A 15587-nucleotide genomic window follows, 5' to 3' on the forward strand; every position below is an offset into this window, starting at 1 on the left:
TACACGAGGCATGAGGTTCAAGGGTCGGGAAATCAAGTCAAAGAAGAAAATAATAACCTTGAGGTCGTTATCTGAGATATAGGGGAGAGACAAATCGTCCGCTACTGAGGGTGCCATCAAGTGCAGTAGTTCTCCTCTTCCCGACTGAAATTCTGAAAGCTCGAGTAGAGCTTTGGCTACTGGACTTGGCCACTGGACTTGGCCCTGCTTCAGATTCTGTACTTGTTCGAGTAGGAACAGAGCTGCTCATCATCGGAATAAATCAGCGAGCAACAATATACAGAAGCAAATCAACAAACAAAATCAAGAACACAAGCAAATCAAGCAACAAACAAGATACTGAGCCCTATAATCGACGGAGGCCTGGAGAGAACAAGGGTTCGGGGCTGTTTGGCAGTTGCTGAATGGTTTAGTGCAGAATGATTAAGTGGTCAGGATGATTAAGAGACTCTGTATGATTTAGTGTCAGATAGAAAAAGGTTGTTTGGAAACTGTTCTGAATGAACAGTCTGAATGACATAAAATTACCATTTTACCCTCAGTCTTGTGTTTAATGAAAATTAACGTTTGACAACAGTTCTGAAGGAAATTTATAAATGAAAAAATAGAAAATAATTAATATGATGGCAACAAATTRAGATGATCAAGTGAGTTTCTGCTGTTTGAAGCATACAACCACAACCTAGTATCTCAAATACATAAAGCAGTGACACTTATATGACTATGTCTATGAGCAATAACCTAGGATTTAGACTTTACCATGCGAGCATAGTTAAAAGTCTACAAGTCTTTCCACTATCAATTTGGAAGAGGTGATACTTGGTAAACAATTTGACATATACTCTGCCTCCCATGAATGCATTGCACATGCCTTTATGAGTTGGTTCAGAGCAAGTTCTGTATCCATAAATGTATGGTACTTTGTAGCAGCAGGGATAGACCAAATTTTTTTCAAAGGTCGCACCGTTTGATTATAAGAAATAAACATTGGGATATTTTTTGGAACATCATAATTGGGTCTAGTGTGAAAGAAAAGCCTTGCAAACCATACTGCATCTTGCTTTATTTATTTCCTACGAATGGGGAGTCAGGTTGTTTAGTTAATTTACGACCTTGCATTGGAAGAAGTGGATGCTTATGGTATTAAGTATATATCTAGGAAAATATACAGTTTGGAGTTCAGATCTGCGTCTGGCTTCTTGATTGTGTTTTATTTTGGTAGGGGTGCTAGTGGTATTGGATGTGATCCAGGAGGAATCATCTATAGAGATATAATACTTGAATATGTAGATTATGTCGTACCGATATATGAAGGTTCCAAACTTACATTATTGATGATTGACTTCGACCATTTGTACTGCCGGCCACTTGTGCATATCTAAACCTACTATTGAATTTCTCAACTGATGCAAGTTTGTTTTTCTTTTGGCAGATGATTTTGGCGATATAGTTGATATGAACTACCTAAATGTAGGAGTTGCAGAGCCTGACTATCAGATATTCATTTGCAACTTGACCCTTTGCAGGTCAGTTATGTTCACACATGATTTTTGAGAAAACATTTAGTCCCTCCTGATGTGTTATCACCATGAGTGGCATGCAGACTATGGTACTTCAAGCCCTATGCAGTTCATCCCTATATTAAAACAAGACATCACTAATCTTACTGACAAGCCATCTCATATGTTCCATGTATTCCTAACCCATCACGAGCATCTGCTCTTCGCTCCTTTCTCTTAGAAGCCCAAACCACTTAACTGACCATTGTGATATCAAATAAGAAAAATATTACAGTGATACAAAAGGGGAAAATAGCAAATTGCTCGGATTCTATTTTTCTTATATTTGGTGTTGACCGATAAGCAACAATGTAGGGAGCGAAGTTATGAAATTGAGAGGTCTTACCTGTGAATCGATTGGTGACTGAGAAGAAGGCGATAATGGTGACTGATGAAGAAGAAGAGAATGATAGAACAGAGGGTTGCTGGCGATTCCTACAGCCGACCGAGAAGAACAGAGCGTCGCTTGGAGAAATCGAGAGAGCCAGGAACGACGATTAGAGAAAAAGGGAGGGCAAACCTGAAAAAATATCACGTCCAAATAAGAACCTTACCTTTTAATGGTATCATTAAGATATAAGCAAACAGCCCCTTCCTCTAACTATGATTTTGGCGGGAAAATACACCCCCCCAAAAAAACACCTTGTTATCTCATTTTTTCATCAATTCTACATTAAATTTTTATTCATATTTACATTCTCTCTCGACGTTAGTTTTAAACATACGTAATTATTAGAATTTTTAAATAAATAAATATTATTTTTTAATATTTTGTATCTCATAATTGGGGTGTGTAGAAAATCAACCGATCATAATTGGATATCCAATTGTGATTGGATCGGATCGGATTGAAAATTTCAACATTCAATTTGGATCGGTCAGTTCTAGGATGACAGTTTAGAATAATATCTAATTGTGATTGGATCGGATTGAAAATTTCAACATTCAATTTAGATCGGTCGGTTCTTGGGATGACAGTCTAGAACCGACCAAAATCGAACCGAACTGAACCGATCAACATTTAATTACCCATCCAATTAATCATTCGATGATCATCCGGTTGTCCATCCAACCATTTTTCAATTATCATCCAATCAATTTATTTTCAAATTGCTTAAATCGGAATTTGTTTTATGTGAGACTTCTAATTTTTAACGTCTCTTGTGTTGATTTTAACACATATTAAAAATGATTAATTAATTTATATCATTGTCAGATAATTTGATTGAATTAACACATTGGATGAATCCAATCTCATCGGATCATCCATTAGAAATATCTAATGAAAGTATCAAATAAATGGAACCGACCCGATCCAATTATCCATTTGATTGGATTTGATCGGTTTGGATAATGTTAATCGGATCGGATTGGATCGGTTTGGTTCCCCTCACATCCAATGGATGTCAACTGGTGAATATACCTACTCATAGTTAAAAGATAAACTGGAAAAGTAAAAACTTGATTTTGAAAATGAATATTAGTGTTTGTTTGTTAGCAACTTAATGAGACTTATAGTTTATTCGGTCAGCTAATCAAACCGTCTGGTAATGACTTAATGATATAGAAAGTGGTTTATTCAGTAAATTTTTAGAGAGATTTTTATGCATAAAGACAATTTTTTTTTCCAAACTTGTCATTCTAAATTAAAAAAACATGTTTATTCCATCTATCAAAAACCATCTCAAACAAAAAAAATTCTCAATTTATGCAAACAGCTTAATGCATGCAGACAACTTTAGCCATACAAGACAAAAAGCCAACCAAACAGCCTGTTTTATGGGACAAATAGAAATATGGACATTTGATTTGAGACGAAGAGAATAATATATATGTAATTGGTGGATATAAATAATACATGAAATTTTAAGATAGTAGATTTCTATTAATATAAGAATAAAAAAAAGTTAGTATTTTGTTAATAATAAAAAAAAAAGACAATTGTACCCAAGAGGCAGCCTATTAATAGTTTCATTAAGAAGCAACATCTGAATCGTTAATAGGTGAATCTTGTTTGACAAAAAAAGTAGGCACTCTTAATGATTCTAAGACCCTCTGAATAATTCCGTAGTATGAGTCCTTCCTTAACCATTAAGGGTGCGTTTGGTAGACGGAACAGGATGGGACAGGACATAACAGAACACATTTGTCCCATGTTTGGCATGTGTTTATATGGAACAAGGTGGAACTAACTAGAACAAATATGGAACAAGCGTGTCCCTCCTCACCCCCTGGAACTAAGTGGAACAAGGAAGCATTTTACCCATATACCCCTAAAATTACAAAACCTAATCACTCTCTCCTCTCTCGTCCTCTCAACTCGTCTCCTTCATCCAGATCCGGCTCTACCCCTTTTTCCCCTACACGCGAGTTCTACCTTCACAAGACCTAACACACTGCCTCCATCGCTTCCTGCCTCCATCGCTTCCTTCATCAACGGCGACCATCGACGGCGACCATCGTCTGCGACCATCGAATGCGAGTTCCGATCGGCGTTCTTCTCTTCTCCACTGTTCCAATCGACGGTACGCTTCCTGCCTCCATCGCTTCCTTCATCGACGGCGACCATCGCTTCCTTCATTAACAGTGTCTTCCCTTTGAATTAGGGTTTGGTAATGAACTTTGGTTTGGTAATGAATTTGTGTTTGTATTTTGGTTTGGTAATGAATTTGTGTTCGATTAACAGTGTCTTCCCTGCATCAATTTGTGTTTGAGTTTTGGTTTGGTAATGAACTAAGGAACTGTTTGTGGGTGTTTGCATTGGTAATCACAGATGCATCAACAACTTTTGTGACTTTAACTTGAGCAGCAATGGAGATGCATTTCTGTTTGCATTGGTAATCACAGATGCATGTACCAAACACTGCCCCCTGCATTTCTGTTTGCATTGGTAATGTGTTTGAATTTTGGTAATGTGTTTGATGAATTTTGGTAATGTTTGATGAATTTTGGTAATGTGTTTGAATTTTGGTAATGTGTTTGCATTTTGGTAAATGTGTTTGATATTGTGGATGAAGATGATGAACCCACTGCCCCTTGCATTTCGTAGTGAAAAAACACTAAACAGCTCACTAGGGGTAAATTGGTCATTTTAACCAGTTCTGTCATGTCTTGTCCTGTCTTACCAAACGCTGAACAGCTGTCCTGTTCTGTCCTGTCCTGTCCCGTCCCGTCCTGTCCTGTCCAGTCCTGTTTGCGCACCAAACGCACCCTAAGGGCTCTAATTTCATTGTAAACAATTATATTTCGTTCTGCACTATATCATGAGAGCCTCACAATCATTATAACCGCTTAATCATTCTGCACCAAACTATTCAACAACTGCCAAACAACCTCATTTTTTATCCATTGACTTCGGAATCTCAAAATCATTAACGTTGTATGTTCATGTTCCTTTATGAATGAAAGGAAGGAAAAAGGAAAGAAAATATAGGGAAAATAAAAAAATGTTGTGTTCTCAAGGTTTTTTTTTTAAGAAAGGAAAAGATATAAAATAACTTATAATTAATTAATAAGTTCTTTTATTTCTTTTCCTTTCTTAAAAAAAACCTTGAAAACACAACATTTCTTTACAAGATTTACCAAAATAGCCATAGGTCTGCAATTATAGTTTTTTTTTTTTTTTTTTTTGCAGATCTGGGTGAGAAATGTAATTTTTTCATACTAGGGTAAAAAATGTAAGTTTTTTTGTGAACAAGGGTAGAAAATGTAATGTTTTTGTCGTTTATCTGGGTCTGCAATTAGAGACTTGGTTTTTTTGCAGACATATGACTATTTTAGTAAACTTGGAGAGAAAATGACTAGAAGGTGAAACCAACCCTGAAAAATGACTATTTTAATAAATTTCTTTGAGAAATGTCTTTCTTTTTCCTTTATTTTCCTTCACTTTTTTTTTTCTCCCTTTTCCTTCCTTTGAGTATACAAGTTTTTAAAGATGACATTCTAGTTATCACACTTATACGTAAAGTAGAGTTTTAATCACAAAGGTGGTACCCGATTTGTTTGAGCTTGGGTTCCAAAGGTCAAAATGCATGGATATCTCAGGTTCAAATCCAATAAAATAAAAATAAAAATGTCCTTGTAGCCACGAATATTCAAATGCGATGACTTCAACGGATGGTCATCCGGACTCGCATAGCAGATTGGATATCCATGTTAATAAAAAAAAGTAGAGTTTGCCTAACCGTTTAAAAAAATGTATGTTTTAATACTCAATGTCAACAAGGGAAAATTGCAACAAAATGGAATCAACTTTCACCTAATTCCTATTTTGGGTTCCAACTTGCACCTAATTCTTATTTTGAGGAACCAACTTTCAAAATCGTCATTTTGGGGAATCAACTCGCACCTGATTCTTATTTTGGAGAACCTACTTGCAAAAAAATTATAAAAAATAACTAAAAATCGTTTTTTTCCAAAAATTAATGCAATAAAATCTATTTTTTATTTCAAATCTCGTTTTTTTTTAATTCAGATATCAAATTGAACATTTAAAAAAATCCAAATTACCACAATAAAAATTGTTTTTACTAATGCAAAAAAAATCAATTTAATAAAAAAAAATTAATTGATGCAATAAAAAATAAATATTAAATATCACATTCAAGATTTTTATATCTAACCAATCCGTATCAATTAATTTTTTTCTATTAAATTGATTTTTTTGCATTAGTAAAAAAACAATTTTTATTGTGGTAATTTGGATTTTTTTTAAATGTTCAATTTGATATATAAATTAAAAAAAAAAAAACGAGATTTGAAATGAAAAATAGATTTTATTGCATGAATTTTTGGAAAAGAAAAAACGATTTTTAGTTATTTTTTTATAATTATTTTGCAAGTTGGTTCCCCAAAATAGGAATTAGGTTCAAGTTGGTTCCCCAAAATGATGATTTTGAAAGTTGGTTCCCAAAATAAAAATCAGGTGCAAGTTGGTTCCCCAAAATGACGATTTTGAAAATTGGTTCCCAAAAGTAAAAATTAGGTGAAAGTTGGTTCCATTTTGGTACAATTTTATCTATCATAGAAAAATAGAACTTAACATGCTTTTATTTTTTAAACTATATAATTTAATATTTATAAAATAAACATTTTTTACATATTTACCTATTTAAATCGAATTAAATGCAGTTTGTCACTTGTTAAAGAAAGATTCAAAGTTGGCTTTTAAAAAACTTGAAAAAGTGGACCATAAATCATATATATTAAGCAGTCGTTTACTAAACACTTACCCGGTAAGTGTGGATCGGATAACTCTCCTCACCTGATGCATATGACAAAGACTGAAAATCTTACCCGGTAAGAGCGATGATAGAGATGAAGAATCATACTCGGTAAGTGATGGTGAGGACTCTTACCCGGGTAAGTGTTTACCGGGTAAATTGTTGTATACAATACCGTTTTAATATATTACAATCTTATCTGGTAAAATATATTATAGTGCTGACTTCTACCGATAAGCGCTTATCGGATAAGTATTTTGATAAACGACCCCTAAGTTTCATAAAATCATAATTGGTTTGCTGGGGTCTGGGGTGACTTTTCCCCCCAAGGGTTCAAAATGCACAAAAATTTGTTAACGGTGATTCTCGAATCTGTAATACACACATTTTCAGTTAACATCTAACTTATCAGTTAGTTTGTCAAACATAATTTTATATTGATCGGGAAGACCATAGTGGCATTAGCATTCCGCATTTGCCATGATCATATGTATGTAGTTATCCTGTCACATATGAATAATCGTTTTTAAAATAACAGATTTTAGTCATTATAAACCGTTAACGTTACTTAAACACATTTACCAACCGTCAACTAACGACCTAATGCAACAATACATAGCTACGAAATCCATGCTACACGCGTAACAAGCATTTAATATAACATGCTAGTTGACATGCACGAAAAAGTCACTATAACGAACATTATCATCATCGGCAGCTGCGACGGTCCCTCTAACTTCATAGCGTAATTCTGATGAAACCCGAATCCCATAAATCCAGGTTTCGGAGTGAGTGTTGCCATAGGTGAAGCTGCCACGAATAAATTAACGCACGACATAAACATCAACATAGAAGCTGCATTAATATATGGGTTTGTTGGTCGTTTAAAAAATCTCTATGGATTAATAAATCTCCTGAATGATAAATTTTACTACTTTACCCGTCTGTATGGGTTTAGTGTATGAAAAATGATTGCTTGATAAATCTTTTGAATGACAAAAAAATATTAATTGTCTGGAAATAAAATGGCTTAACACATTAAGCAACGGGGAGGGTTATCCACTTAAGGAGCCGCTTGGTTGGTTTTCTATTTAGTGTTGTATGGACAAAATTGTTTGTGTGTATTAATTAGTTTGTATAAACTAGGAAGGTTTTTAGAGGGTTTTTCATAGATGAATGGAATGTGTTTTCTTTTTGGAAAGACAGACTTGGAAAAAACTTGGCTTCGTGCATAAAACTACCCCTAAAAATTTACTGAACAAGTCACTTTCTATATCATAAAGCCTATACCAAAGAGTCATATATAGATGGTTGAATAAGCTGTGAGTCTCATGAAGCTCATTAAAGCTGCTAACAAATATGCCTTGAACGGAACTAGTCAATGGCTTAATCATTAAGCCGATTAAGCCATAAATAAACAATAACTTAAAGCTAAAAGGAAAGCTTTTCATACCATTAAGCTCTAAACAAAAAAAACCCATAAAGCTCAAAGCAGTTTTACTTACAAGCAACCGTGGAATTGGTAGTCGACCCCAGAGAAACGAGCGGTGTAGGTGATGCAGACGGTAAAGGCGTCGCGCCTTCGTTAAACCACAAAGGTTAAGAGAGTTGGAAAATATGATTGATTATCAACAATACGACGAGAATTCGCCATGATATATCTGATCCACGCATAATATCATGAAAAATGGGAATTTAATAGGATCAAACTAACCTGAACAAGAAACAATGTCGAAACGAACACTACAAATAAACGGGAGTTGCATAGCAAGCGTCGTGTTGATGGGGAAACTAGCGCTCAAAGCCGTGTTGTTGAGCAATAAGCACAAGCATCGGGGTTGCAGGTCGTTGACGTGTCTCAGATTATCGCAACATAATTGTGTTGGGATTTTCGAGATGGCTTGGACAAATGGTGCACAAGAGGCTAGCGGGAGGATTCGGGGTGCGCATTCCGCGATAGTGGGGTTTAGCGGCGGGTTGGGTTGGGTGGTGGTAGGGGATGGTAGGTATGTGATCATTAATAGGAGGAGCACCGTCATTAAGGTGGTCGTAGTAGGAGGAGTGGAGAAGGAAGTCATGGTGGCGCCGCCGTGGTAGTGGTGGTGGTTCTCAAGTGATTACATGTATATATATATATATATATATATATATATATATATATATATATATATATATATAGATAGATGAAGGAGGCACTGATTGAGCGTGAGGTGCAACATGGGTTATGTGTGGCAGCCACCAGGTGGATTTTGACTACAGAAATGCATAATACATGTTGTATAGGTGTAGTTGGGTTTCAACCATTTTTTTTAACCTGAATATCTAATCCGTTATGCAAGCCGATTAATCCCAGATTAACCACCTGCTTTGCAGATAGCTCGGAGTCACCGCATTTGAACCTCCGTAACCACAAGGGGATTTTTATTCCTCCTTAGATTTGAACCTGAAACCTTCATGTATTTTTGACCTTTGGAGCTGAAGCTCAAACCAATAAGACACCACGGTTCAGAATTTGAATACGGACTTGATATAATTTCATACAAAAATCATACTAGGCTCAGAATTTCAATTCAAAACAAATTGATAACGAATAAGGTAACTAAGACTATATACACTCATCACATAAGTTGTATATTTCTAATGGGGAGCCTACACACGCAAGATTATAATACAAATTATATGCTCATAATCACGGACCGTTACATGAAAGATGTAACAACCGATGACGTTGTAACCAAACCTGAAAGAAGCCCGACGATAACCGCACTGTTGTACGTGCTTGGTTCGGTTTGCATCGAGTTGTTACGTGAATCTACATATGACTCGTTTAGGAACGGTCCACCAACAAGTGCTCCAGTTGCAACGTTAGGATTGGGTTCATCCGACTCTAGCCACTTCCAACCAGTAGAGCAGTTTGTGTTTGAATCACTAGGTATCGAGGCTCCTCGATGATGCACGTATTGCGAGTATTTGTCGCCATATCCGACAAGATAGCTCATCTTCATCGGATTGTCTCCCAACACGTAATTAGCCTAGTGAAAATTGGTATTGTATCAATACAAGAACAAATAAACCAAACGGACCCGGTAAATCTTGCTAAAAACTAGGGTCTGGTTAAGATGTACGCAGACCTGACCTCTACCCCAAAAGGTAGAGGCGTAGAGCTGTTGTTCAATACCAAAACAAGTAAACCGAACAAACCCAGTAAATCCTGCCAAAGAGTAGGGTTTAAGGGGTAAGATTTAAGCAGACTTGACCTCTACCTCAAAGAGCAGAGCAGGTTGTTGAATACCTTAACAAGTGTTGGGGATAAATGATGTTAGCATACCTGTGACATGGCAAACTTCCGAAGATCAGCTGGTGAGAACGTGTCCGAATCACAATGGAGTTTTTGCGTCTGAGATGTAAGCATGTAATCACTGTAAATGACGGCCAAAAAAGCGGAAGCTATAGGATGCTGCAAAGCGTTCCAGTCGCTGATCCATATAAGACCATCTGTGTTGTTGACATGCTTTAGTGAGATATGACGGGATTCACATCAACATGAATAAACCAAACCAACCTAAAATATCCTACCCAGAGGTGGGGCCCGGGGGGGTATGCATACAGACTGACAGACACAAACCTGACATCTACCCCAAAAAGTAGAGCGGTTGTTTATGTGATCACATCACAATGAATATATATATCAACAAAATAATATGAGAACTTTCTATTATCATATGGTTCAGCATAAGATTATTCTTTGGTTACTGGAACGGCATAGATTTGAATAACCTCTTTGTGAACAACGTTTAGACAATTCAAATGAAATTAAATAAACGACACTGCGAGAATATGTGGAACCCCATTAGATTACTCTATGAAAGAACCCTTGAGGAGAGAAGTGAGATATTTAAAAAGGGTCAAAATCTAGCCGATGAGGACTCCAACATATACTCTAAGAGGCCATTTACCGGGTAAGCACTTAACAACAAGTCACCACCCTCACTTACCTTATTGGGTAGCATTTTCGGCCATCAAAATGAATTGCTAGTGTCTCCCTCACTTACCGGATAAGATTCTTGATCCTTGCCATGCTCACACCTGGTGAGGTAAGTGACACCCAGTATGCGTATGGTAAACGACCCCTTAAGTTTTTCTTATTCTTTCTTGGTAGTGGTTTGATATTGTGCCAGAGTATGGAACTAAGTTTAAAAATGCATGAGTTTATCCATACTACCAGAAGTTTAAAGCAGAAGAGTGAAACATAGAGAAGAAATATATACTTCTTGTTCTGCTTAATGTTGCCGTTGGAGATTTTGGAAGGAGACCACACATAACAGCCTCAGCGGTCTTTCTGTACTTCTTGAGGCTCTCCGAATTTGTAGCAACTTTTGAATCAAAGAAGCTTACCCTTGACAAAAGAACCTGCATTGATCCAAAATAACTTACGGGAATGAATTTCTTAATCCAAATAATGAATCAAGAACTACTTCATCAGAAATCCATGCTACTCCCTATCAGTTATGCTTTATAAGGTTTATGTTTTCCCCTTATTATGATTAGTATTTAGCATTAGCCAATTAATGAACCCCAGCACCAAATAGAGCACTAAGATGGCCATCACCGATCACTACAACAAAATCTCATGTTTTAAGAGACTGCTTTATAGGACCAAACAATTGTGTGTCCTATGTAAAAGTGTTTGCAATAGGATGTTAGGACGTATTTGGGCATCCTAACAAGTCTTTTAGGACGCTCGTGAAATAAAGTGTCATATTATCTTTTTCCTATGGATCATCTTTTATAGGACACTTGTTTTTATAAGATCAAACAATTGTGTGGTCATGTATAAAAGTGTTGCAATAGGATGTGAGAATGTATTTGGGTATCTTAACAGGTTTTTTCCTTGGCTTCTCTTAACTTTTTCCTATGAACACATCTTTTTATATGACACTTAAAAGACATTTTAAGTGTCTTAAAGAACTTGTTAAAACGCCACCAAGCGTCCTTTCAACTTACTCTAACACCTTCACATAGGACGCACAACTGTTTGGTCCTATAAAACAGTCTATTATGACATTAAGACATTTTTTGCATCCTATAAAGCCGATTTTGTTGTAGTTAATTAACTTCAGGATCAAATATTCTGATGCTAGCCAAATTTACCTGGATTCCAGGAAGCTTGTCATCCCAGCTGAACCAAGTAGGACTTCCCCAATTAGCATAGGTTTCTCCGTTACTTCCAGTAACAAAATCAAGGTACGTACGATCTCTTGTTGCATGATAGAGCCAGCTAGCTGCCCACAAAAGCTCGTCACCATAACCGGTTGAGTTATAATATGTTTGGACCTGAGGGATGTTCTGACTGTAAGATCCTCTATGTTCATTGGCAAATGTAAACAACTCTTTAGCATGCTTTAGAAGCAAGCTCGAATACGTAGAATCAGTTGATTTAAACACGAGCGATGCAGATGCCATTGCCGCTGCAGTTTCGGCTGCAACCTCCGTTCCGGGGGTACTAGCGTTCACCTGTATCAGAGCCCTTTTCTCGCTCATGTCTTCAGGCCTATCCCAACATTTATGGTCAACATCTGGATCACCTACCTGAAGAGAAAATTGAAGACATGAATAAAGTATTTAGGTTGTGTTTGGCAACCACAATTTTGAGCTAACTGAAAAAGTCCGTTTAGTTAGCATATCTGATAGGTTTCTGAAACGCTACTCAAGTAGCATTTCAATAACGTGACAAGTAAAATAACCGGAAGTTTAAGTGAATCTTTTTCGTTCTTTTTGATTGATGAAATAATAAATTTTCTTATTTAAAACGAGGAAGACATATACGAGTTTACGGATTAGAGTTACCTGAATGTAAAGCACATTAGGTTCTGGATGAGCATTAACAAGGTAGTCGGTAATCCATTTAAGCGAGTCTTTGGCAGGTTCCAATTGATCTGCTGCATTCATCTGATCCCCATATTCGAGGATAGCCCAAGCAAGGACCGTGGCTGTATAAGCCATTGGGAATCCAAACTTCATATGATCTCCAGCATCGTACATACCCTTAGAGAGATCCAAGTCGGCATCTTTTCCATCTTGTAGAGCAGAGTCCCCTCTCCATGGTATCTCGTTATCTACCAATTTACCAGCTACAAAACAAAAACACCATTTTGGTCTCTGAATCTAATGAATAACGATGCAATCAAATGTCATCAAATGTCAACTTATCCGAAGCTTGAGGACTCAACTATCAAACAAAGGCTAGGCCTAGGGACTCCTCCCCATGGGTGGCCCCGTAAATTTTCCCCCCGGGGATTTTCTTGGTTGTTATCTTCAATGCCCCATGGGATTGATCGAGGTGTGCGCAAGTTGGCCCAGACACCCACGGTTTCAAAAAAAATCCAAACGATCTGACGAAACACATATTTTTTCGATGAAAACAAAATTTACCGGGTTTTCAATGATCATTAGTGATGAAGTGGAAATGGCATCTCTTAAAGCAATCAAACAAAGCTCTTTTCCAAATTTGTAGTCCCTCCATTCTCTGAATTTTAGGAGTCAAACCCAAATCTTAAAATCTAAAAAAAATACGAAAATTCCCACAACAATAACACACAAATTTTCTGTTTTTAGTAATTTCTTTTGATGAAGTTCAATGTTGTTATTAATTCTTTCCACAATCACAAAATGTACATAAACATAGATCTTGAACCATAGTAAAAACAGCACTGCAACAAGAAAACTATACTTATAGAAACTAAAATGAATGGGTATGTTTACTTTTTCACTCACTTCCACTTTGGATCATCCATTTAACCCAATCAGTAAACAACTATAGATGGATCAATAGATCACCTCTTAATTTCCATTAGATATTAGGAATAGATTGAATTGAGGAATTTAGAGCACTGAATTGAGGGATCTTTAGAGTTTATTTGGGAATGCCATAAGTGGAAGGATTCTTCACTCAAAGAATTGGAGCAATAGTAACAAAACGAGCATTGGATCATATATATGTTCAGATATAATAGCATCAGAAAGCCGATTTGGCTTACATTTTTGGATATCAAAGAACTGCAGAGCGATCTTGAGAGCATCGCCGTACTTCTTCGTAACCGCTCCAGGAGGACCGGGAACAGGAGCAGCACCGCCACCGTGATGAAACTTATTCCTCAAAGTAAGCCCTAATGCTAACGCCACCACGCCCAATATAACCAACACTATAAACCACCCAAACCAACCGCCAGATTTCTTTTCCTTCCCCATTTCCCTCAACTTCTGAAAGTAACTTCCAACGAATCCCTCAGATCTAAACAAAAATCAAATTAGAATCAATGTAATAACATGAACTGAGCAATGCATACTTGAAATTTAACAGAAAAAATTGAATCGAATCATGGCGGTTTTGGTTTTGATCAAAATGAGAAGATTTGACAAACCTGGAGTGATTTGGTAGATGATAACGTATGGATCTAAAGGCAATTCAGAGGCAATGCGGTGAATGTTTGTGCTGAGATTCAGAAGTTGAAGAGGGTTTTAGGTTGTGGGTGTGTGTCGGTAGAGATGCTAAAATAGGAAAGGGCACCGACAAATTGTCATTGGTGACACAATCGGGGTTGTTGCCCCGTTGCTTTCACTACCAGTTTACTAAACCCAACACGTTGGATCTTTTAGAAACCTTCGTAACTCTACACTTTATTCGAAACTCGAATTATGTTGCGAAAAATTACCCAAAATAATCATTTTATAAGCTTTATATTAATAAAATGATCATTTTTTAAAGCTTTTTTTTTTTTTATAAAATGACTATCAAAATCGTTCTTCGAAGGTGATTTTGATTATTTTGGGTTGATTTTGACTATAAGATACGAATGAGTGGCTAAGTCAGTAAGAATGAATGGACCCTGTAGAAGGCACAATACGTTCTTAGATTCGACATTACCGGTCCCACGCTTTCTGGCCTTTATCGTTAGTGAAACGAAAACATCGGGGCTGGATGGGGATCATGTCGTACAATATTCAATTCTGATCCCAATCCGCGTACCACATCTATACTATATATTATATATGAATATGGGCAAATCGCCCTCAAAAAATGAAAATGGGACGATTTTGACATCTATTTTCATCTTCTAGTGAAGATAACTTATGCCGCAACGATTTGATACATCAATGATGATTTGACGAGACATTGGGGGCAATTTCATTGATATTTTGTCTTTTTTATAACCAAATGTAGTATATATATGTAAATCTTGTGGTATTCTCTATAAAATTATAGTGATCCAAACACTTCTACTCTCACAACCCTTAACCCACCACTTTGAACATACATGGAGCTATTATCATTTTGACGTGATTTCATGTTTGTGTTATGGGTTGTTATGGTATATTGTGTTTAAGGGTTAAGAGTTGTGAGAGTAGAAGTGTTTGGATCACTACAATTTTATAGAAAATACTACAAGATTTATATGTATATATTACATTTGATCTTAAACAAGACAAAATACCAATGAAAATCGCCTCCAAGGTCTTGTCAAATCGTCATTGATGTGTCAAATCGTCATTGATGTGTCAAATCGTTGCGTTATAAGTTGTTTTCACTAGAAAACATAATAGATGTCAAAATCGCCTCATCATATATATCTGATTTTTGTCCCCCCAAAATGGTATAAATGTGAGAACCATCTGTACCTTATAGTCAAAATCACTCTCCATGAGCAATTTTGGTGGTCATTTTGTTAGCTTACCGTGTATAAAATGGTCATTTTGGGTAATTTCCCTTGTATTGCACTTTTTGTTACCATCATCTTCGACTAATTAA

The 15587-nt window shown here is 36.4% G+C and overlaps 1 protein-coding gene across 2 annotated transcripts; it reads right to left on the reverse strand.

Moving 5' to 3' along the window:
• Positions 1 to 9283: 9283 nt before the first annotated feature.
• On the reverse strand, positions 9284 to 14313 carry LOC112510301 (endoglucanase 2-like). 2 transcript variants are annotated; one of them, XM_025115659.1, is made up of 7 exons: positions 14203 to 14313; positions 13819 to 14072; positions 12629 to 12912; positions 11933 to 12370; positions 11050 to 11191; positions 10110 to 10276; positions 9284 to 9813 (listed from the first exon to the last, which is right to left on the reverse strand). In XM_025115659.1, the coding sequence occupies exons 2-7, from the start codon at positions 14027 to 14029 to the stop codon at positions 9481 to 9483; spliced, it is 1575 nt and encodes a 524-aa protein (XP_024971427.1). In that variant the 5' UTR covers positions 14030 to 14072; positions 14203 to 14313; the 3' UTR covers positions 9284 to 9480. The 2 variants fall into 2 exon arrangements, with proteins under 2 accessions (XP_024971427.1, XP_024971428.1); XM_025115660.1 differs by having other exon boundaries at positions 13819 to 14278.
• Between the last annotated feature and the right edge of the window lie 1274 nt (positions 14314 to 15587).

Source organism: Cynara cardunculus (assembly GCF_001531365.2).
Source record: "Cynara cardunculus var. scolymus isolate 2C chromosome LG 3, CcrdV1, whole genome shotgun sequence".
Taxonomy (NCBI): Eukaryota; Viridiplantae; Streptophyta; class Magnoliopsida; order Asterales; family Asteraceae; genus Cynara; species Cynara cardunculus.